General features: G+C 39.4%; 1 protein-coding gene and 1 long non-coding RNA gene across 2 annotated transcripts in view; one reads left to right on the top strand and one right to left on the bottom strand.

The window, feature by feature from the left end:
- Nucleotides 1-22130, top strand: part of ACOXL (acyl-CoA oxidase like) — a 443136-nt gene that overhangs the window by 391318 nt on the left and 29688 nt on the right. The window contains exon 18 of the mRNA XM_089686494.1: nt 3796-3897. Coding sequence (XP_089542620.1) covers nt 3796-3897 — 102 coding nt within the window. The remainder of the gene's footprint in view (nt 1-3795; nt 3898-22130) is intronic.
- LOC149455260 (uncharacterized) overlaps nt 17153-22130 on the bottom strand; it is a 68523-nt gene continuing 63545 nt past the window's right edge. Inside the window, exons 3-5 of the long non-coding RNA XR_016314085.1 lie at nt 19924-20068; nt 19683-19743; nt 17153-17492 (exon numbers count right to left, since the gene is read on the bottom strand). This is a non-coding gene — a long non-coding RNA (uncharacterized LOC149455260). The remainder of the gene's footprint in view (nt 17493-19682; nt 19744-19923; nt 20069-22130) is intronic.

Raw genomic sequence — 22130 nt, 5'->3', positions numbered from 1 at the left:
ACTCACCTCATTAATCACTTTACTGTAGGTACCACCTTGAAAGCTCCTTTACCACCAACCACTGTACTTAGCACTAATTTCCATCTTTGTTGGTTTAGAAAAAAAACTGCAAAGTTGCAGAAAAAGAGCAGTTTTTTTTTAGAAATAACAATAATCCTTTCCTTTTGACCATGCTGCTGGTGCCTCACTTGAAATCTACATATTAATTAACTTAACATCTAACTAATGTTGGCTGTGAAAAGGTTTCCCTGTTTTCCTTATCAATGATCTCAGCAGGACTTTTCCAATACAAATCTGTCCTTTAGAATCCAATGTTAATCCTAAATGAATTCTACTCTAAAATATACAGACTCAGCACATCTCATGGTCCTAGCCTGTCCTGCCAGATCACCTTACTCTTTTGGGATTTTCCAAAATGCATACAAAAGGCTGTATAGGAAGTGCTAAAAATCAATATTCCTTGATGATTTCTTCTAAAGCAGTTTTTCATGAAGTGCCACTGTCATTAGTGAATGTTGCAGAGTAGCAAAACAATATAAGAGGGAATTGACAAGATGAGAAATATTCCTGCAAGCAGGGTTCAAGAATTCATAAACCAAATTCGTTATCCATAAAAGTTCCATTACAGCAGCACTCTGTAATGTCAGATCAATAAACTCCAACTGGTCATTATTTATGACCTTGTTGAGTCTTGTGATCTATCTTGTATACCTGAAACACAACTTGACGAAAAGGCAGGCCACGCTATTAAATCTGTGATAACAACCATCTTTTGGTACTGTACTACCGAAAAGGACTGTTGGCAATCTGCTTCAAATCCACACTGAAGTTTAGATCCCCATGCTGGTTTCAAGCCACTCCCAGCAGAAAATAAAAGAAAAGTAAAAAGAAAAGAATACTCATCTGTTGTGGGATTGTCCAGGCGCTCTGACATACTGGCCACAACTGGTGCAGTTCCTACATGATAAAATAGGCTTGCCTCTAACCCTAGACCTGAAACTATATCTCCTAGGTTTGTTTCCTGACCCTGATGCTGATAAATATAGGACCCTTTTTTTTTTGCATGAAGTACTCTTGTGGCCAGGAAACTGATTGCCCACTTTTGGATGCAGGCACTTCCCCTTAAGTTCCAGCAATAGGTTCATGAAGTCGATGCTACCTTCCCATATAGAAAAAACCCCATACATGTCCATAAGGGCTGCCCCACCAAATACAGCAAAATTTGGGACCAGTGGCTGGCACTTCCAGACACTTGTGTGTAAGCGAACTCTCCTACTGTTTGGTTAACTGATATATTAGTGGTGCTTTCAGATTATGATAATGAATACTCCAATCTTCTTCTGCCATGGTTCCTCCCTTAATTAATCTCTATTGCTCTGTTATTTATTGTGAACCCTTATTTGATGACTTATGTCCTTGACTTTGATTACGTTAACAGTGATGTCTTAGTCAATGCTTTATGATAAGACCACTATCTTATCAATAAAACATGTTTGATAAAGAAAAGAATACTCAAAATGACCCTAGGAGATTTCAGTTGCATTGCCTTTTCTTGTTTTTCATAATGAATAGGTGGGGTAGGTTTAATTTTCATTAACCTCCCTGGCGGTATGATTATTTCAGATTTTTGGTGCTGAAAGCGGTACCATTATTTTGCACAGAAACATGTAGTTTTTTTATTGTAGGCTGTAATATTTAGGGAATAACTCACTGAAATCTGTCCGAACAAGAGTCTATTAAACATCCCGGGTATGATAAAATTTGAAACACGAAATCATAAATTATAATTTAATAAATAATCATAAAAAATAATAATATAATAATAATACATTTAATTCAATAATATAATCAAACCAAAAACACTGAAATTTGAAATAGAGCGCCAAGTTCGCACATCACTGAGCAAAGTCGCAAAATCGTTTTCAGTGTCTGATGACGAATTTCCCAACGAAACATTATCACTCAATTCTGCAAGTGGTTCTGATTTACTATCACTGTTCCCTAGCTTGTCTAAAACCGCTTTTGACGTAAAGGGACACTTTTTGGACGCCATGGACATTTCACAGTTTCCAGGCAGAAAGAACAGTCAAAATGCAGGCAGGGCACAGGACAAAGCAGTAGGGACAACATGTATGTGAAATGGGTTGAAACAGCAATGTTTTACTATGTAAAATTTGTTTGGAAAAAAATGAAATTTTTAAAAATTTAAAAATTTCCCGCCGCCGGGGGCGGCGCCTGTACGTCCCAACGTCACAGGGACCGAAACACAGAAGCCGGATGCCGGCATCAGCCGGAGGAGATGGCCGGGGACACATCGCGGGAGCGCAGGACAAGGTAAGCTCTGCAGGGAATCCCTATGCAGCGCTGCATGGTAAGCCCGAGTGTAGCTTGGGGTTACTGCTTTTGGTACTGACATTTTATCCCGAGCTACACTCTGGAATACCGCCAGGGAGGTTAAAGAACAAATGTAACAGGTGACTGCAGTTAAAGAATAAATTCACCTTCAGAACATGTTACATGCTCTACCCGTTTTTAGGGTGGAACGTGTAACACGTTTCAGCATCTGCAGCCTCTTCTTCCTGGACCCCCTTCCCGTGGCAGCAGGCAAGGGATCTTCTCTCCTTCTTCACAATTTGAAAATATGCAAGTGTAATTTATAACTGACTTCAGTGCCCACTGAATTAATGGAGCAATGGGCTGTGGTGTGTCAAACTTTGGTCACAGAAGTGCATAAATAAGTGCACTTCTTTGACCCACATGAGAATTAAGGTCAAAAAAGCTTTAACCATACATCTCCTTAAGTAAAGAAATAACAAGAGTATATTAGAAAGCATGAGCATACATAAAATAGGAGGAAAGATATATGTAAAGATACTGTTACCCACTATGTACATTGGGATCGGCTGAAAGTTTTTTTTAAGAACAGGTATAATTTTCACCTAATGCCAAACAGGTCAAGTGGTAAAGATTTCAATGGTAAACTATTTATAGTATTGTTTATCCTTGGTTCCCATTATTTCATAAGTGTGCACAATTTTAAGTAAAGGCATTTGTAGATATTATAATGCATTTGTTTAAATAACTTTATATACAAAAGCGTCAATCTTGTCATGCTGTGTGTCCTCTGCTTATGTAGCTTATGCACACAGGAATATAGGGCATATATTGTAAAATATGGCTGCATTTTTGCAGTCTGGGAGTCACATGAATGAATTACAGGAATAGACTCTACACAGGTATATACAACTCCTAGCATAAACTTGCGTATGTGCAGGGATGCACGCTTCTGGATGCAGAATGTGTCCAGGGATACATATTTACGTTCAAAATTGCGTGCAGCCATATCTAGTCATATATTTGTTGAAGCAGCATATGCTACCTATTTACATTCAAAATTGCATGCAGCCATATCTAGTCATATATTTGTTGTAGCAGCTGTGCCCAACACCTGGGGCTTCTAGGTGCCAGAATACAGCTCATGTGCATGAAAACTGGGGTTTCTGGAGTTTTTATTCATTGTGCATGTGCAAAATAGAAACATAGGCTCTGTTATCTAAGATTCTAAATGGTAGCAGGGTGCTCAACCTGTGGCTCTCCAGCTGTTGCGGAACTACAATTCCCATCATTCCTCTGCCTTTGGGAGTCATGCTTGTAACTGTCAGCAGCTTGCAATGGCAAATGGGACTTGTAGTTCTGCAACAGCTGGAGGGCCACAGGTTGAGCACTCATGGGATATAGTAATATGTTCATGTGCATGTAAATCATTTTCTCATCTTACCTGGTTTTATGTTTCAGTTCTGCCTTCTATATGCAACCAAGTTGATCTACAATGAACGAGCCTGGTACCTGGAACATAAATACCTGACACCAGCAGCCAGTAACCAGATCAGAAATCAAGTAAGCCAATCTGTACATTTTTACTCATAAAAATGAGAGCATTGAAATGGTAAATTTGTGATTTAAAGTATAACTAAAACCAAAAATATTTTTTCGTTTTTTGGATAGAGTATGGAATGATTACGACTGCTGTCAGTGTTTGTTTGGCTGTCTATGTCTTGTTAAACAGATTATTTCTGCACTTCTTGCACCAAAGACACAACAAGAAGTGAGAAGTCTAACCAAACGAGGTGGAAGTCCCCCTTTAGCTAGTTGTCACTGGAACAAGGTCCCCATGGGAAAATTTCCCCCTATTCCAGTGACCACTGTAAAAATACGGATTTCGTATAATTTTCTGTGGACAAGACAAGAGATTGAATCTCCTTAGCAGGGGCACAAATATAGAAAAAACCTGATAGATCTAACTCTTCCACACTGTATCCAAAATGGAAAAAAAGATGTCTTGGCTTTAGCTATATTTAAAAGCATTCCTTTTGCATATACAAGAAATAAGTTCCTACTTCCAATTTTTTACCTGACCAGTGAGGACTCTAAGGCTGACCATAGATGACTTGTTTTAAAAAAACGATTCCCCCATCCACACAAGTGAGGTGGAAGAAGAAATCCTCCCCGCTGTGCTATTGTAAGCAGAGGAGTCCTACAGTCAGATTACACTGATAAGCAGTTGCAGCTGCTGATCGACAAACGTTTTCCAACATTCCCATTCAACAGGAGTAGATAGCTAGAAATGGCCATAGATAGATCGAAATTCAGCCAGTCCCATTGAACTGGCCGAATTTCTATGGCCAGCTTTAGGTAAGATTTCAGATTTAGGGTGGAGCTGGTGGGTTAAATAGCAAGTGGGAAAAGAAGGTAATCCTGGTAAGGAGATTTTGCATTTGCAATATAAAAGCGTTATAAGTAACCAACTTGTGCATCAAGTTGTCAGCACTCACACAAAATGAAATAATCAGTTTAGGTGTTGTTGGCCTTGAAGTATTTCATTCAATTAATGTGATCAAATATGTCCATATTTTCCATCTATCTCTTCTCTGTAAAGTGAAATTTTGAGCTACCTTTTGTAACTGCTTTAAATTAAAGAAGCCAGTGTGAAGAAACGTGTGATTTTATCATAGACATTTTCAGAGCGGGTTTTATACAAGTGACACCAAAGGTGTGAATGACCTTGTTACCACCTAGAAAGATTAGGGGGGGAGGAAAGTCTCTGCGTTTTCTTTAGTAAAATAGTCAGATTCCAGCTCTCATCTTTCATAGCTTCATTAACAGCATGTCAACTAGAATGTAGTCACTGTGGGCCACACAGGAAACAATTTGTTGTCCACCACCTTTTATTCGCGAACCTCAATTATTTGTGCTTACTAGATGTTATTGTGGTAAAAATAGGAGAGAAAGTAGGAATTGTTTCATTTAACACTTTGCAACTTACTGTTTTTGCTTCATTTAGAGGCATGTTGCACAACATTGAACAGTTAAAGTGGCAGTGGAACAACTGTCACATGACCCATCATATACCTTAGAATGGAAAATTGTACCAACTAGCAAGATGTGTCCTTTTTTTCAAAACTGCGTTGGAAGTTACATTTGACTGTGACATTTGAATACCTTTTTTTTTTTAAAAGATTAACTGTCATTATTGCTTCAATGACAAGCTGAAAGCTGATTAACCATTGCTGCAGAATCTTCTGGCCAGGCTTTATGGAAGAATCTTCATTCATTCCTGTGGAGGAAGAAAAGCCTGGCCAGGAGATTCTGAGCAGGGTCGGCACCAGCATAAGGCATCTTAGGCAGCCGCCTTAGGGTGCCAGGATAGAGGGGGTGGTAAAATCCAAAGCTCCAGCCACTTGCTGGGGAATCGGGTTTTTTTGTTAGTTGTAGTCCCCTGTGGGGGTGGATGAGTAGTGAGTGGAATGGCAGATCTCTAGTGTTGGCACAGCGCCCCTCAACCACTCCCACCCACAATCTGATGGTCCGGGGTAGTGCACACTTCTTATGTGTGTGCACGTGGAGGAGTTGATTTCAGGGGCAGTTTTCGGGTGCATGAAGTGGCCCATGTTCCTCAGCTTGCTGAGGGAAGTCCTGCCTGACCCCTGCAGCTTTTCCTCTGGCTTCGTTTCTTCATGGCCCATAGTGGCTATGAAGTGCTGCGGTAGTGGCGGTGGCTCCTCCTGCTCCTGGTCAGACCCCCTGGACCTGGACAGTGGGGGTGCAGCCAGGCTGAATGAGTGGGCACTGAAAGTCAGCAGATTCAAGAGGATGGTGAGGCTGAGTTACTTCTTCTCCTGAAACTTCCACTCCTCACCTGGGGCGCCTGTCTGGCCAATGGCAGCCAATGTCAGCCAGGTGAGATACCGGCGAGAACCAGTCAATAACTGGGGTATGATCTACTTATCAATAATTGGTATATATTCTCCCAGGAATAATGTCCACTGATCAATAGATGTGAATGTTGTTCTCTAGGGGGTGGAACTGTGACTATGAAATACCTTTTTGTAAAGATTGATGATTGTTATATTTAGACTGCTTTCATATTGCAGTGCCTTTAAAATGCACAATTTCAAAGTGAACACAGGTTCACTTTAGTACAACTTTGTATACAAGTACAGTAATTGCAGTGTGTAAATATAGCATCTAAAGTTCGGTGTAACTTGCCTCATGTAACTTACCCCTTCTGTAAGTGCTAATTGCTGTCTCCAGCTTCAGTACTTAGAGATGCTGTATGAGAATAAGCATGCAGATCTGATGAAGTCAGGACAGATCCTGTGCCTCATACACCACTAGAGGAACATGCCAGCTAGGAAACTAGTGTTTTTAAGACCATGTCAGCACTGGCAGCCTCCGTACTTCATCAGTACAGGTTTCTGCAGTACACCTCCCCCACAGTTATTACCTTTTTGTACCACCAGCCCCTCCCTCTTAGATTGTAAGCTCCCAGGAGCAGGGCCCTCCTATCCCTCTTGCATTGAACTGTATAGTTGCTCTATTGTCTCCCGTTATATTGTAAAGCGCTGAGCAAACTGTTGGCGCTATATAAATCCTGTATAATAATAATAATACACCTCTTTATTAGCCACCACTTATAATATTTATGTATTAGCCCACCATTTACAATCGCATGTTACATGACAAAGTGGGTATCTGAGCCGTTTCGAATCCACAGCACCCCTAGATCTTACTTGTGTAAATTGAACACAAAGCTCCGCTCTGTTCTTTGTTGAAAAACATGACAATTGTAAGAGTGTTGTAGGTAACTGAGTCATCTACCTCCTGCTGACCTTAATAGCAATCCCCCTCATGCTGTTTACTGACAAATTCCAGCACCATTGAACCAAAGGAGCCTTGTATGAGTAATAAAAGATTCTGAAATGTGTTTGACTTTCCAAGGGTACATCATCAGTTATGTATGTTACAAAGGTCAACACCAATGGTGTATTTCTGAAATACATTGAAAGCAGCAAATATTTCCATAAGGGCCAAGTAGACAAGCATTTGTTCAGCTATTAGAAGCTACTGCTTGTTTAAAAGGGAAGTAAGTAAAGGCAGATTGGACAGTCTGGTCAAACATTCCATTTTACTTTCATCTTCCTGAAAACAAACCTTCAAATGTTTCACACATAAAAGGAAAAGTTTTTGTTAATTAATTCAGAATGCCTTTTGTTTGATCTGTGCTTTTTGAAGAAAGCTGGGCATAGGACTACATTTATCAAAGAGCACTGCTTACCATATTCTTGCTAGTTAGAGGGTTGATAACTAGCTTACTTGGTGAGTGGTCAAAATCAGTATTACTAAATTAAAGTGAGCCTGTGACTTCCTTGACAAAATAAATTTGAAATGCTTTAGTTGTCCAACACGTCCAAATTCTGGGTTCCTCCAGTCAACTGCAGTTTGTTACTAAAGAACATAATAGGGATGTAGGGGTCAGTGGGAGGAAACATAGCGGTCAGTGGTGGGACACACTGTTCCACGCTTACAGAAGCATTAGATAGCAGCAGAGTTCTGGAAGAGGGCGAATGTTCAACACACCATCTATGAAAAAGCTTATTATCTCCTAATGCAGGTTCCTTTCAGCTTTATTTAATCTAGAAAGCAACAGGGTCACCTAAAAAATCTATTTATCTATCTATCTATCTATCTATCTATCTATCTATCATTTAGTCGACTGAGTAGTTATGTTTCAGCTATGAGTGCCGTCTGTCTTGTAATAAAGTAAACCGGACAGTCTCTTATTCAGGGTACACACAAGACTCATTAACTTTTCGTAGACCACAGTTCTAACTCAATTAGCCCAGATATAAAGGAAGGCATAGACACAAAAAAGACACCAATATCATCCACTGCATCTTTATTAGGTTAAGTTGATGTTTTAAAGCGCAACTACGCTGCAACTGAGCACCACAAGCTAAAAACGCTGTTTAATTCATTTTTAATATTTAAAGCAAATTCACCAATCCATTCATGTCTGCAATATTTTATTTTGCTGAAAAATCACTTTACCCCCCCCCCCCCCTAGTGTTTCTGGCTGGGGCCATCTTGAGTAAGGGCAGATGATTCATGCAGCATTTACTTCCTGGAATCCAACTGCCCTTAGCTCATGCATGCAGGTGGGGGGGGGTGCTTAGCTAAGAAAACCCCTCCTCCCCTCCCTAAGGTACCTGGAATGTATGATGTAATTTGCCTAAGCAAAAAAAAAACAGGAAGTAACTAAAGGAATGCAAATACTTTCCTATCTATTTACTAATGCTAACAGCATAAGGATTAAAAATAGTCAGTGTTGATTGAGAGTGAAGTTCCGTTTTAATGAAGATTGACCAGTTGGTAGCAAATACTGTTGTTGTTAGCAGAGGTTTATTTTTTCTGAATGTAGCATTTGGCTGGTAGACGTGTAGATTACATTCCTAGTTTTGTGTTTTCCATGCAGTGCTGTAACAGTACATGGATGTGTTGGATACATTACCATTCATTCTTGAGAGAGTTGTGTATTGTTAGAGCAGCACCACTCTACTCCAAAATGCCAAGGTGTGAATGTAGCTTTATCCCGCCTAGATCATCAATTTAACATAATTTTACACTGAACCAAGCATAGGTTGCTCTGCTTTGAATAGTTAATGCCTATTCCTTTGTTTTTGCAGCAGAGCAGAAGAGCAGTATACAAAGACTCACTTGATTGCAAAGTCTGTCATTCCTCACTGTCATTCCCCACTCTGCAACAACCCACTGCGTTTCACACTACTAGACAGCATATAATAACAGGAATTATCTATATTAGAAACCCATGACTGTATCAAGATAGGTACTGTTTCAGTTCTCCTTAGATACTATCCTATAACCTGATATTAAGGCCCCCTTTTTCTCTTGTGTAGGAATCCTTTAATACTCTTGAGTCTCAAAGATATTTCCCCTGACCTTTAAATAGTCTGCCCAGATTCAAATTTTAGGACAACTAAACCTATAAACAAAAATATCATATTTTGTAGCATTCCAGTCTTTCGACAAGGTGGCTGCATTTCTATTTTTTTTTTTCAATCTCTTTCTGCAATATTTTCTCCTGGTAGTCCTGGAAATAACACACTTCTTGTCCCTGGGTGGCTGCACTGACTCCTCCGCTGTTCTATAGGAATTTCCCTTTAAATAGTCTGCTCAGATTTAAATTTTAGGAGAACTAAACCTAAAAACAAAAATATCATATTTTGTAGCATTCCAGTCTTTCAAAGAGGTGGCTGCATTTCTCTTTTTTTTTCAATCTTTTTCCGCAAAACCTTTCTCCCGGTAGTCCGGGAAATAACACACTTATTGTCCCTTGGTGGCTGCACTGACTGTTCTATAGGAATTTCAGCCACCAAACATGTCTGCCTTTGTTCATCTCATTACATAGGGGTGATGGGATTAGTAATATAGGATTGATTTTGCTTCCAGTTCATCTCACAGGGTAATGACAAAGACACTTTTTTTCTGGCAAGATCAACAAGTATTTTCTGTACTTGCTGAAAACTTTCTTTGGCACATCAAGAACTGGTAAGCTGCAGTATAATAAGGGGTTGATTTACTAAAGGAAAATAGACTGTGCGCTTTGTAAAGTGCAGTTGCTCCAGAGCTTAGTAAATGATAATAATATTCTTTGCAAAGTGAAGCTTTTCGCTCATTTACTAAGCTCTGGAACAACTGCTGTTTGCAAAGTGCACAGTCTGTTGCCTTTAGTAAGTCAACCCATAAGTCTGTTCACACTACCGTTACTTGAAATTCGCGCAACTTGCAGCGCGACTTTGCCAGGCAACTTGAGTACTATGTTGAAGCAACTCTGAAGCAACTTTCAGGGAATGCCTGGGTAATCTTCCTGTAATGTCGGATCCAAATCACATCAATATAGACGAGGATCCGACTTGGAGGTGACGTCTATTAGAGTCTATGGGCACAAGTCGGATAGAAGTCGCCTTGAAGTAGTACAGGAACCTTTTCTAAAGTTGGAGTGACTTCAGTAGTGCTAATTAAGATGGCTCTCATTGACTAACATGAGATTTCACATGTCGTGTGACTTGGGGTCTTACAAGTTGGATCCCAAGTCGCAGCAGTGTGAACCGAGCCTAAATGTTTGTTCTTGGGATTAGTTGTACTTTAACGCTACATACAGTATAGTGATAGAACACTAGTTTTTCTCCCTTCAGTACTGGGTTGTCCTGTGATAGCAGCAATACCCACATTACCAACAAATTACTCACTCAAGCTTCCTCTTTGTCAGATTTCTTTCTTCCTTCCTCTGTAAGTCTCTGCTCTGCACACCCATCTCCCAAACCATTTTCTTATATCTCTGACACTGACCGTGGTGTCTCAGTTAATGCTATTTAGGTCAAGAATTACAACTTTATATACAGATTTCTCATCTTTCAAATTCCCTTGAAATTTTGTAAAGGAATATTGTATGTAATGAGAATTTACATAAACAATACTATATGGTATAGTAGTGCACAATGGTTTAAAATGTGACTACTTGCATATGGTAGTATAAATCTTCCAGTACACACCATGCACTGGCAAGTTTTGAAGAGGTTGAAGAACCAGATCCATATCAGTGAATCATAGCAGTGGCACGACTATTTTACTTCTCTTTTGTTCAACAAAAAAAACTCCCCACCCAGGAAGTGCTTCTTCTCTATTTAGAGAAAAGATAGAGGGATGCCAAAAAACAATACATATAGGATTAAAGGGCCTTCTGGATTAAGGCAATACATATATAAATATACCTATCTATATTTAGTGTTTTTTAGAGTGGATCATCTGTTTTTATTGCTGTCTATGTCCTCATTTGGTAGATTTCACCTCACTTCCTACCCCAGTGACATCTGTCATCAGAACAGGAAGTGAGGTAAATCTCAATGGGGACACAGAAAACAATAAAAACCTGGCAAAGATTCTAAACTTTCCTCACATATTGTTAACCGCTTGCCCAGCACCCTATAGCAGATATACTGCTACAGGGTGGCACAGCTGCGCAAAATCATATATACGTGATTTGCATTTCCAGGTAGGGGGCGCACACGTGCACCACCCTACCTGCGCTACTATTGGCTGCTGGGGATGTCAATCATGGCCGGGACTCAGTGATCCTTGGCAAAGCTGACAGGGAAGAGACCTGTGTGTAAACAACACAGGTCTCTCCTGTCAGCATGGACATGCTGTTTTGTATCTCTCTGCACAGCATGTTTCCCTAATAAAACACACACAGCACACAGTTAACTGTTAGATCACCCAGATGTTAACCCCTTCCTGCCCAGTGTCATTAGTACAGTGTCAGTGCTTTTTATTAGCACTGATCACTGTATTAGTGTCATAGGGATGTCAGTGGCAGTTAGTCAGTTCCCACCCTGTGTCAGAATGCCCGCCACAGTCTCGTAGTCCTGCTATAAGTCACTGATCGCCACCATTACTAGTATATAAATAAAAATTCCAGTATATACTGCCATTTGTAGATGCTATAACTTTCACATAAACCAATTAATTTACACTTATTGGGATTTTTTTTTTTTAGCAAAGACATATAGCAGAATACAAATAAAATAGTTCATAAAGTCCTTCCACAATTAAGTGACCATAGGTGTATGAAGGTCTTCCTCCTTATAAAGGTGACTGGTATCGGATAGAAAAAATGCGCACTCACCGACCGCACATTTTAAATGCGCCTTTGTGCACTCTTATGCAGATGACCAGCCAGACATGCAGATCCTAAGGACACATGGACCATCCCTCTCAAATACTGACATCGGCCTTGGGTGCAGTACCTCCAGGTATATAGAGCCCTTTCGTTCCAAAAGATAGGCAGGCAGGGGTCCCCCTCCTGCTTCCAGGTACCCCAGAAATGGTAGATGCAGATCGTCGGCGCCTGTAAACCACGTGACAGAGCACAACGGGAGGGGCGGGGACTTCCAGGTTACGGAAGCCGAGAGAGAAAGGTTCTCTCTCGGCTTCCGTAACCTGGAAGTCCCCGCCCCTCCCGTTGTGCTCTGTCACGTGGTTTACAGGCGCCGACGATCTGCATCTACCATTTCTGGGGTACCTGGAAGCAGGAGGGGGACCCCTGCCTGCCTATCTTTTGGAACGAAAGGGCTCTATATACCTGGAGGTACTGCACCCAAGGCCGATGTCAGTATTTGAGAGGGATGGTCCATGTGTCCTTAGGATCTGCATGTCTGGCTGGTCATCTGCATAAGAGTGCACAAAGGCGCATTTAAAATGTGCGGTCGGTGAGTGCGCATTTTTTCTATCCGATACCAGTCACCTTTATAAGGAGGAAGACCTTCATACACCTATGGTCACTTAATTGTGGAAGGACTTTATGAACTATTTTATTTGTATTCATTTTAGCATGTTCTTTTTTTAATTAATACACCAGCGCTGCACTATATATTATTATTCTTGCTTAAAGGTCCAGTGATTCCTTAGAGTGTTCCAGCAGCTGAACTATGAGCGCTCGCTTTACCCTTATGCCATATAGCAGAATACATTTTAGTCCAAATTTATGACGAAATTTTATTTTTTAAATTTTTTCATTGGATATGTTTTATAGCAGAAAGTCAAAAATATTGTTTTTTTTCAAAATTGTTGGTCATTTTTTGTTTAAAGCGCAAAAAATGCAGAGGTGATCAAATATCACCAAAAGAAAGCTCTATTTGTGAAAAAAATTACATCAATTTAATTTATGTACAGTGTTGCACGACGACGCAATTGTCAGTTAAAGTAACGCAGCACCGTATAGCAAAAATGGCTTGGTCAGTAAGGGGGGTAAATCCTCTGGAGGGCAAGTGTTTAAATAATTGCATTGCTGTTGCGTCCCCATTTGAGAGATTTCCAATCACTTCCTTTCCTGGAAATACTACAGAAATTGAGGGGAAATCTTAATGGGTCACACATGGATAAACACCCCACAGAAATCTTTGCCATTTTCCAAGTAAAGATTGCTAATAACGTTTTAAACTGTTTTCTATATTTACACCTAAATTGTACCCTTATCATGGTGATATACTTGGCTTTACTTTGTAGCACACTTAGAAATCTGGGCAAAAAACTGAAAAATTTAGAAAAAAGCCGATTTCTACAGTTTCGCTTGCACAATTCTGCAGTCACTTTTCCTGCCCACATACAACATCAGTTTGAGTGCATGAATATGAAACGTGTGTATATACGTCTACATCTTGTTAATATTCATACACAGTGATACAAAACTGTACTTTAGATTAGTCCGTCTCCATCTGCTGTCAGAGAGAGCCCAGTGATATAGACAGATTTGGGACAGACCTGTGGATTCAGTACACTGCTTTGTCACATAATATCTGTCACTAGGAACCACTTTATTGGCTCCTGGAAATGTCTTTGTGTCTTAAGCCTAGTACAATACCAATTTTGGAGCGATCATATGATAATCTGACAGTTTAGTGCACAGCTTTTGAGAGCCGATCATGACCGTTTGTGGGAAAATATCCAAATCCAAAAATTTTTCTCATACAATAAAAGAACGCACAATTTTTGTTTAATCGGTACAGTATTCGCCCGTAAAAAATTGAGCGACAAGACCGCTCATGCTTGGGAACAAAAGAATACAAAACATTACATCACATCTGAAGTTGTATTCTGTTGTACGGGGATTTTCGTAACTTTAGTAACCTATTTGTTTTTGATATGAGACATAAAAAAAGACGATCATTCGTCCGATGCTCTCATCGTATGTACCAGGCTTTAGGCTGTAACAGTAGTGGCTAAGGAAAGGAAAAGGGTATCATGGAGGAGAGCAGAGGCTGCAGGAAAATGTGTGCAGTAGACCTGTGACTAAGGAAAGGTAGGGGAGCAAACACTCTCAGTTCATTACTGCTTCTGGTCACGTTTGTTGGCAATGGTGAAGGAAATGAGTCATCACTGGGATATTTCTGTAGCTTAAAGAAACATGGTGTCAGGGCATGTACAATATTACAACGACCTTGTGTTGAACTTGATAAACGCATCTGCCAGTTGATGTGTTTTTCATGCTACATTGTCATCTTGGCCCACAGAAATATGGCAGTCTATATTTTGTGCAGTATGGTAAGAAGCAACCTAAGGACAGGTTAAGTGTACTTTGATACTTTTAGCCTTGATATACCAAAATTCCTTCTATTGTCACCTTTCCAAGGGTCAAACTTACCTTTGCCTGCTCCGGTGCCACACAGAATCCTCTCTAATATTCTCTCAGTCGGGCTCTACTCCTCTTGTGCATGCAAGTTATGATCTCCGTTTGTTCCCATGGAAAGTCTACACCACTCACCCCTTAGGAGGAGCAGATTCCAGTTGAAAAAAAGTCAGTGTGTTAGTGAGTGGGCTAGACAGTGAAGATTTCAACAGAGCAGGAACAGGTAAGTATGAACCTTGTAAGAGGTGATGGGGGGATTGAAGTACAATATAGTTATGTTTACTAAAAGGACATCTATTCTTTATTAACCTCCGTGGCGGTATTCCTGAGTGTAGCTCGGGGTAAAGTTTCAGTACCAAAAGCAGTAACCCCGAGCTACACTCGGGCTTACCATGCGGCGTTGCTCAGGGATTCCCTGCAGCACTTACCTTGTTCTTCACTCCCGCGATGTGTCCCCTGCAGCATCCCCGGCCATCTCCTCTGGCCGATGCCGGCATCCAGGTTTTGTGTTCCGGTCCCTGTGAGCGTCGGGACGTACGGGGGCCGGAACCAGCGGCAAATTTAAAAATTTTTAGAAACTGTCATTTTCTAATAAACTAAGTAAAACATTACTGTATCAAACCATTTCACATACATTTTGTCCCTACTGCTTTGCCCTGTGCCCTGCCTGCATATTGACTGTTCTTTCTGCCTGGAAACTTCAAAAAAGTCCATGGCGTCCAAAAGCGTCCCTTTAAGTCAAAAGCGGTTTTAGACCAGCTAGAGAACAGCGATACTAAATCAGAATCACCTGCAGAATTGAGTGATGATTTGTGGGGAAGTTCCTCATCAGACACTGAAAACGATTTTGCGACTTTGCTCAGCAATGTGCGAACTTGGCGCTGTATTTAAAATTTCAGTGTTTTTGTTTGATTATATTATTGAATTAAATGTATTATTATATTATTATTTTTATGATTATTTATTAAATTATAATTTATGATTTAGTGTTTCAAGTTTTATCCTACCCGGGATGTTTACTAGACTCTTGTTCGGACAGATTTCAGTGAGTTATTCCTAAATATTACAGGCCTACAATAAAAAACTACATATTTCCATGCAAAAAAAGTACCGCTTTCAGCACAGAAATATGGACATAATCATACCGCTAGGGAGGTTAACCACTTGCCCTCCTGAGAAATTACCCCCCTTCCTGACTAGGCCATTTTTTGCGCTACGGCGCTGCGTTACTTTAACTGACAATTGCACGGTCATGCAACGCTGCACCCAAATGAAGTTAACGCCCTTTTTTCCCATGTGGTATTTAATCGCCTGTGCGATTTTATTTTTTGCACTATTAAAAAAAAGGCAATTTTGAGAGAAAAAAAATATTTTTGATTTTTGCTATTAAACGTGTCTAGTAAAAAAATTTTACAAATCTAATTTCGTCATAAATGTAAAACAAAATGTATTCTGCCACATGTCTTTGCTAAAACAAAAATCCCAATACATGTAAATTAAATGGTTTACGTGAACGTTTTAGCATTTACAAATGGCGGTATAAATACAAGAATTTTTTTTTCACTAGTAGTGGCGGCGATCAGTGACTTATAGCGGGACTGCGGTGGGCATTCTGACACTGGGGGGAACTGACTTGGTGTCACTGACATCCCCAGTTACACCAATACAGTGATCAGTGCTAAAAAAAAGCACCAACACTGTACTAATGGCACTGGGCAGGAAGGGTTAACATGAGGGGTGATCAAAGGGTTAACTGTGTGCTGGGAGTGTTTTACATAGGGGGCCATGTCAGTGTGCTTCACTGTAAGCACACATGCTATGCACAGCCATCCAAAGCAGTGTGCCTGAGCTGACAGGGAGGAGAACTGTTAGTAAACAAAACAGTTCTCCCCGTCGGAGATCATTGGAAATCACTGGACGACTCGCGCATGCCCCTATACGGAAATGCAAAATCACGTATATATCACGTATTTCTGCTATAGGGTGGGCGGGAATCGGTTAAGCAGAAGATATGGGAAGAAGCTCAACTATACAAACAAAATAGAGGGAGTTTTGCTGTATGTAGGGGGAGGGGACCAGTAGATGTCATGTTGGCTTAGTAGACACCCTGCACTTCTACATACTATTAGAGCCCCTTTCACCAGCTTCAGTGTTGTTGCTGTTGCACTTTTGCATACACACCAAGCTACCATTTGCCATGCCATTTACTTTCACCACAGAGAACACTGTTTTGTGCTTGCACTGAAAAAATATTAATGCCAATGCTGGAAATCCCAATTTTACTATGCTACCATAGCAAGGGGGCTCTTTTTAGTGTTCACCTATTGGAGTGCCAAAGTAAGGTTATTGGGCTGCAGAGGGTGTAGTGACACTTGACAGCCCTCTTCCTCTTTGCCCTTGTCATTTCATTTGTCCTGTCACTTGGCAACAATAATTTCCAATGGGGATACTATAAGTGACATCACTATATTCTTTATATATTACATGATATCCTTATAGTTATACTATACTATGTGCTGTGTTTAATTATTTTTCATTACCTATTGATCTAAAAAGTCAGTTATAAAAAAAGTCCTTCCAGGTCTAGGTGCACACATCAGAGACTTTTTTTTAAAAAAATGTCTTTTTATTGACAAATTTTGCATAGAAAAGTACAAAACATTGCAAACGAACTGCCCACCAGAGCTTGATGTCTAAAACATAGTTCAACCACACAGGGCCTGCAAGTGGAAACATAATCTGCACATGAAAAATGTAGCTACGCAGGGCTCACAAGTTAAGGCAAAAACTTAAAAAATAATACAAACATGCAAAAACCAGAGACCCAGTCAACCCAGTTCCCTTCAACCCCAGGGCAAATACATGAAAGATGGAATCCTAATATCGTAATCTCGGACTGGTCCCTCCAAGTTCATTAGACAGCTGCACTTTAATCCGGGAGTTTAGAATGCTAGAATGGCCAGAACATGTAAACAAAACAGATAAAATTATGCAGAGACATTTTATCCCAATTTTTTTTTTTGCTTGTATTGTATTTTTACATATTTTTACCAAACAATGGCAAAACAAAAGCATTAAAAATAAAAAACACAGAGGTGTAAATGGGCCCTTGTTATTTAACTGAAATTTTTGTGTTTTGTGGTATAATGTGCAGTCTTTCTTTTTTGAAGATTGACAGGCATAACTAGTGTGTACTAGAGTTTTATTCCAGTAAATGTACAACTTGCTATATGTTTTTGCTGCATGTCAAGATGGAGGTAGATTATATAACTGATCCCTAACTAGAGATGAGAAGGCGTAAAAAAATTGGGCTAAACAAACACTTTTTTCCATTTTTTATAGCAGTTTTTTGTTTTGTTTTTTTTTCTCAGAACAATAAAAAAAATATGGAATGTTATTTTACAATGATAAATAATATATCTATGACATGGTATTCAAACTATATAACATGAAGTTCTTAATGAAACATTTCTGAGACGTTATCTAAACAATTTTTAAATATCGCAAGCTCTGTCAGCTGAAGAAAAGCAAATCCTGGAATACAATTCAAGTAACACTATTTCTCAATGTAGTTCTCAAATAAGAGAAATATGCATTTCTGCTACTAGGGAGCACTGCAGAGGAAAGGCTCAAGTTTAGTTTGCTTGTGTGCTCCATCTTGTACCTCCTACAGTTGAGTAATTGTTGGGATATAGTAGGTGATAGTTTCTGTCCTCTCAGGCCTTAAATGACAGGTAGGAGAATACATTTGTCTGATAAATTAGTTTATCTTTTTTTAACCTTTGAATGATTCCTAATAATGTCCTCCACCATCACAGCATAATGTTTACCTATAGTCTGCTCAGTAAATAGTTTTTTCTTTTCCTCCTCTCAGTAAAATGATGAGACCAACATCTAGAGCAAGGGTCTCCAAACTTTCCAAGCAAAGGGCCAGTTTACTGTCCCTTAAAAGGGGGTCGGACTGTGACTAGTGGGAGTAGAAAATGCCCTGGTGTCATTGCTTCATAATTTTTTAATGGGAGGAAGATTGCCCTATTGTTTTTCAATGAGAAGAAAAGTCCATCATTGATGGTTTCAATAAGGGGATTGATGATCCATCATTGGTGTCAGCTGGTGGAATCGTACCCCAAGGACCAGATAAAAGCAAGCAAAGAGCCACATCCAGCCACCGGGCCGCAGTTTGGAGACCACTAATCTAGAGCTTGGAAACATTTCCACGGTGCAATTTCTGGTATAAATAATTTCTGCTGAAAGCAAAGCTGCAATTTGCAAATACCGTGAGAAGAAATTTTATTTTCAAATGCTACAAAGATGACAGAAAACATCCTTGCATGCCAGAGGTGCCCTAAAGACATTAACAAATACTTTATGGAATGAAATGATGAGGAATATAATAAAAATGCAAGTAGCTTTTCCCTCCAAAGTTCTCATTCCAGAAACACTTTTTCTGCTGCTTCATCACAAAGTGTTTCTTTACCAGCAGCATCTTCAGAGAAGGAAGTGTTACATAGAAACATAGAAAAGTGAAGGCAAAAATAAGACAGAGTGGCCTGTTGATTCTGCCCGTTTTTGGTTTTTTTTGTTTGTTTTGTTTGTTGTACGTTTTGTACTTTTTTTTTGTTTTTTTTTTTGTTAACTTTTTTGTCCAAATGCAGATGTATGTTTGTCCCAAGCATATTTGGAGCCATTTACTGTTGACTGGCTCACTACCTCTGCTGGAAGTCTATTCCAAGCATCAACTACCCTTTCAGTAAAATAATACTTTCTAAGATTAGTTTTGAACTTTCATCCAGTCAGTTTGAGGTCATTCTTGATTTTGCTTTCATATTGAAAATACTTCCCTCCTGAACCTTATTTACCCCCTTGATGTATTTAAAGGTTTCAGTCATGTCTCCCCTTTGCTTTCTTTCCTCCAATCTGTACATATTAAGTTCCTGACTTAAATGACTTTCAGTTTGTAAAATTACTCCACACTGAATTTTTTATTTTTCAGTTTTTAAGAAAATTGACATTTTTTTCTCAGAAAAAAAAAAAAGGAAAAAGGGTTTTTTTTTCTCATGGCTTAAAAATGCCGAAAAATGTTACATCTCTATCCCTAACATAAGGTGATGTGTATTAATGGATTGGTAACATACAGTACCTTATGTGATTGCAATGCCAAGAGGACTACATGAATGGCACTCCAGTCTATCATAGTCCAGCTAACAGGCCACATGAAAATAGAGGAAAGAAGACAGAAGTAAAGCTGCTAAACTGAAGATATTAAAAAAATAGGAATAATAATTTAGAAACACATGGAAATGTAAGGGTTAATGAATTGTACAGTGTTAATGGAGAAAAAAACAAGAAATGTGTATTAAAAGCTGTGACTTTGAACTTACCAGTTAGCTCAGACATCCTGTCAGTTCATCACTTGGCATGTGTGTTGGATCAACATTCTACTTTTTGTGAACTTGTGGTTCTGGCTTTGCACTTCACAGTAAGAAATGCACACCGCCCACAGACATTACCAGGGGGAAAAAGGGCCTGAAAAGACATGCCAGAAAAAAAACATCACTAATAAATACACTTTGTTCAAATAAATTAGCATCATAACCTATACTGTATGTGCATTCAAGAAGGGTGTAGTTATAATGTGTGATATATAAATACAAAAATCACATGGAATCAGTATAATTACATATATCCTTTGATAACCTGCCCCGGTGTTTTGGGGTTGTGGGAAGACACTAGAACAGTGGAAAAGTTTAGACAGGAAGAACATACTGCATTATGCAAATTTCATACATATACACTAAATGTATGGGGAGTTTTAAACCCACAACTCTACACAACAGTGTTAGTAGGCCACTGTGCTCCAGTTGTTTAGTCTTTACTGTTTTGTGGATTTTGATTTTGGAATTTACAGAACATTTTTGCAGTTGTACCTGTATTGGAATACAAAAAAATAGGTGATCAAAAGTTTAATGTATACATGCAAATAACTGCTCTAAACGTAACCTTCAGGCCCCTTTCACACAAAGGGTTTGATCAGGTCTGCCTGTCAGTTATTCAGGAAGACCTGGTTGAATCCTCCATTCCCCCCTATGAATTGGTGGGTGTAAATGGGCTTGTGTTCGTTTACATCTGCCTACCTCCAATCCGATCCAGTCCACTAAAAAAAAAGGGGATCTGTTCCTCTCTGAAATGAAATAAATAAAAACTGCCTTGTTTTGCGCTGCTGTTAGTGTAAAAAATGTGTGTGTGTGTGTGTGTGTGTGTATATATATATATATATGTATATACTGTATAATACTCCTTCCTAATATAGAATAAAATAAGACATCCAAGTGTATAAAGACGTAATCAATGATGATGATGATAAAATCTTCAATCAGCCCATGTGATTACAAATATATTTTATTAATTAAATGAAAGGGCACATGCAAATCAACACACAAGTACATTTTTTTTATTATAGATCTGTCCCCCTCTGTCTAGGCAGATTGGATCGTAAGGAGGGCAGCCGGGTGTAAGGGGACAATGGAATCCATGTCCGCTCTGCATAACCTGAGCAGATATGTCATCCGCTCTGCTCTGATTAGCAGGGGATCAGCAGACAGATCCCCTGGTGTGCAAATCAAAGTCCGCCCAGTGTGAGAGGAGCTTAAAGCACAACATTCTCACTTTCCCTTTGCTTCCTGGCGCTCTGTTCAATCACCAGGAGTGAAGAAAATACCTGGTTCATGTAGGTATGGAGGAGCACGTGACTCAGTCATTGAATATGACAGTGCTTGGTGATTGGCTTAGTACTATCACATAGGGGTAGGGAGGCAGTCAGTAAGCTCCCAAATGTGTTTTTGTTCCACTCCCTGTGGCTGAAAAGAGGGGAGAGGAGCAGCACATACCGTCCAAGGTAGCTCCAGTCCCTATAAATAGGAAGTTAGGAGGATTTCCCTGCCCTATCTAGTAAAGGTTCTAACCTTTTCCCAATCCATCCAAGGTAGCTAACTAAACCCTTACACCAAATAATATGTTGCAGTTTACCAGTCCTTAGATGTAGTTGCTGACTTTGTTTTCATTTTTCAGGCTAAGAACATTTTCAGCAAGTATAAACAATATCTTGCCGAAAGATCCCAGGACTTAGAAGGATGGCAAAAAAAAGCTTTTTGCTCATGGAAATGTTTATTTATACAATTTACTTGTAAAAAATCAAGAGTTTTAAAAATACATAGCGCTTAGTTCAAACTATATATCTTTTTATCTTTTGGGTTCCATGTTGTAAATTTTCAGTTTTTAATATATCATCTTAAACTGAACTCAGCTGTTTTAATACGGAGAATGGCTGAGTTTTATTTTTATAAGCCACAAATACTGTATCTTTGTGATCAACGTGATGAGTAGTTGAAAAATAAGCAATGAAAATGTCAAGTTAAGATAGGCGTTACTGATCAGTGGAAGCACTCAGGATAGTTAGTAAACCTTCTCAGTTCCTAAAATCAATAAAAGCTGGTCTTGTTCTTTTGCTGCTTTCTGATTATTTATTGTAGAGATAAGTAAATGTTTCATTTTCTGAAACATTCCTCAAGCCATGACAGTCGATATAAAA

The sequence above is a fragment of the Staurois parvus genome, unplaced genomic scaffold (genome assembly GCF_062004578.1).
Source record: "Staurois parvus isolate SC_StPar_1 unplaced genomic scaffold, SC_StPar_1.0 ptg000401l, whole genome shotgun sequence".
NCBI lineage: Eukaryota > Metazoa > Chordata > Amphibia > Anura > Ranidae > Staurois > Staurois parvus.
Note: the sequence above shows the minus strand (reverse complement) of the source record. Positions and strands in the feature narration are given on the sequence as shown.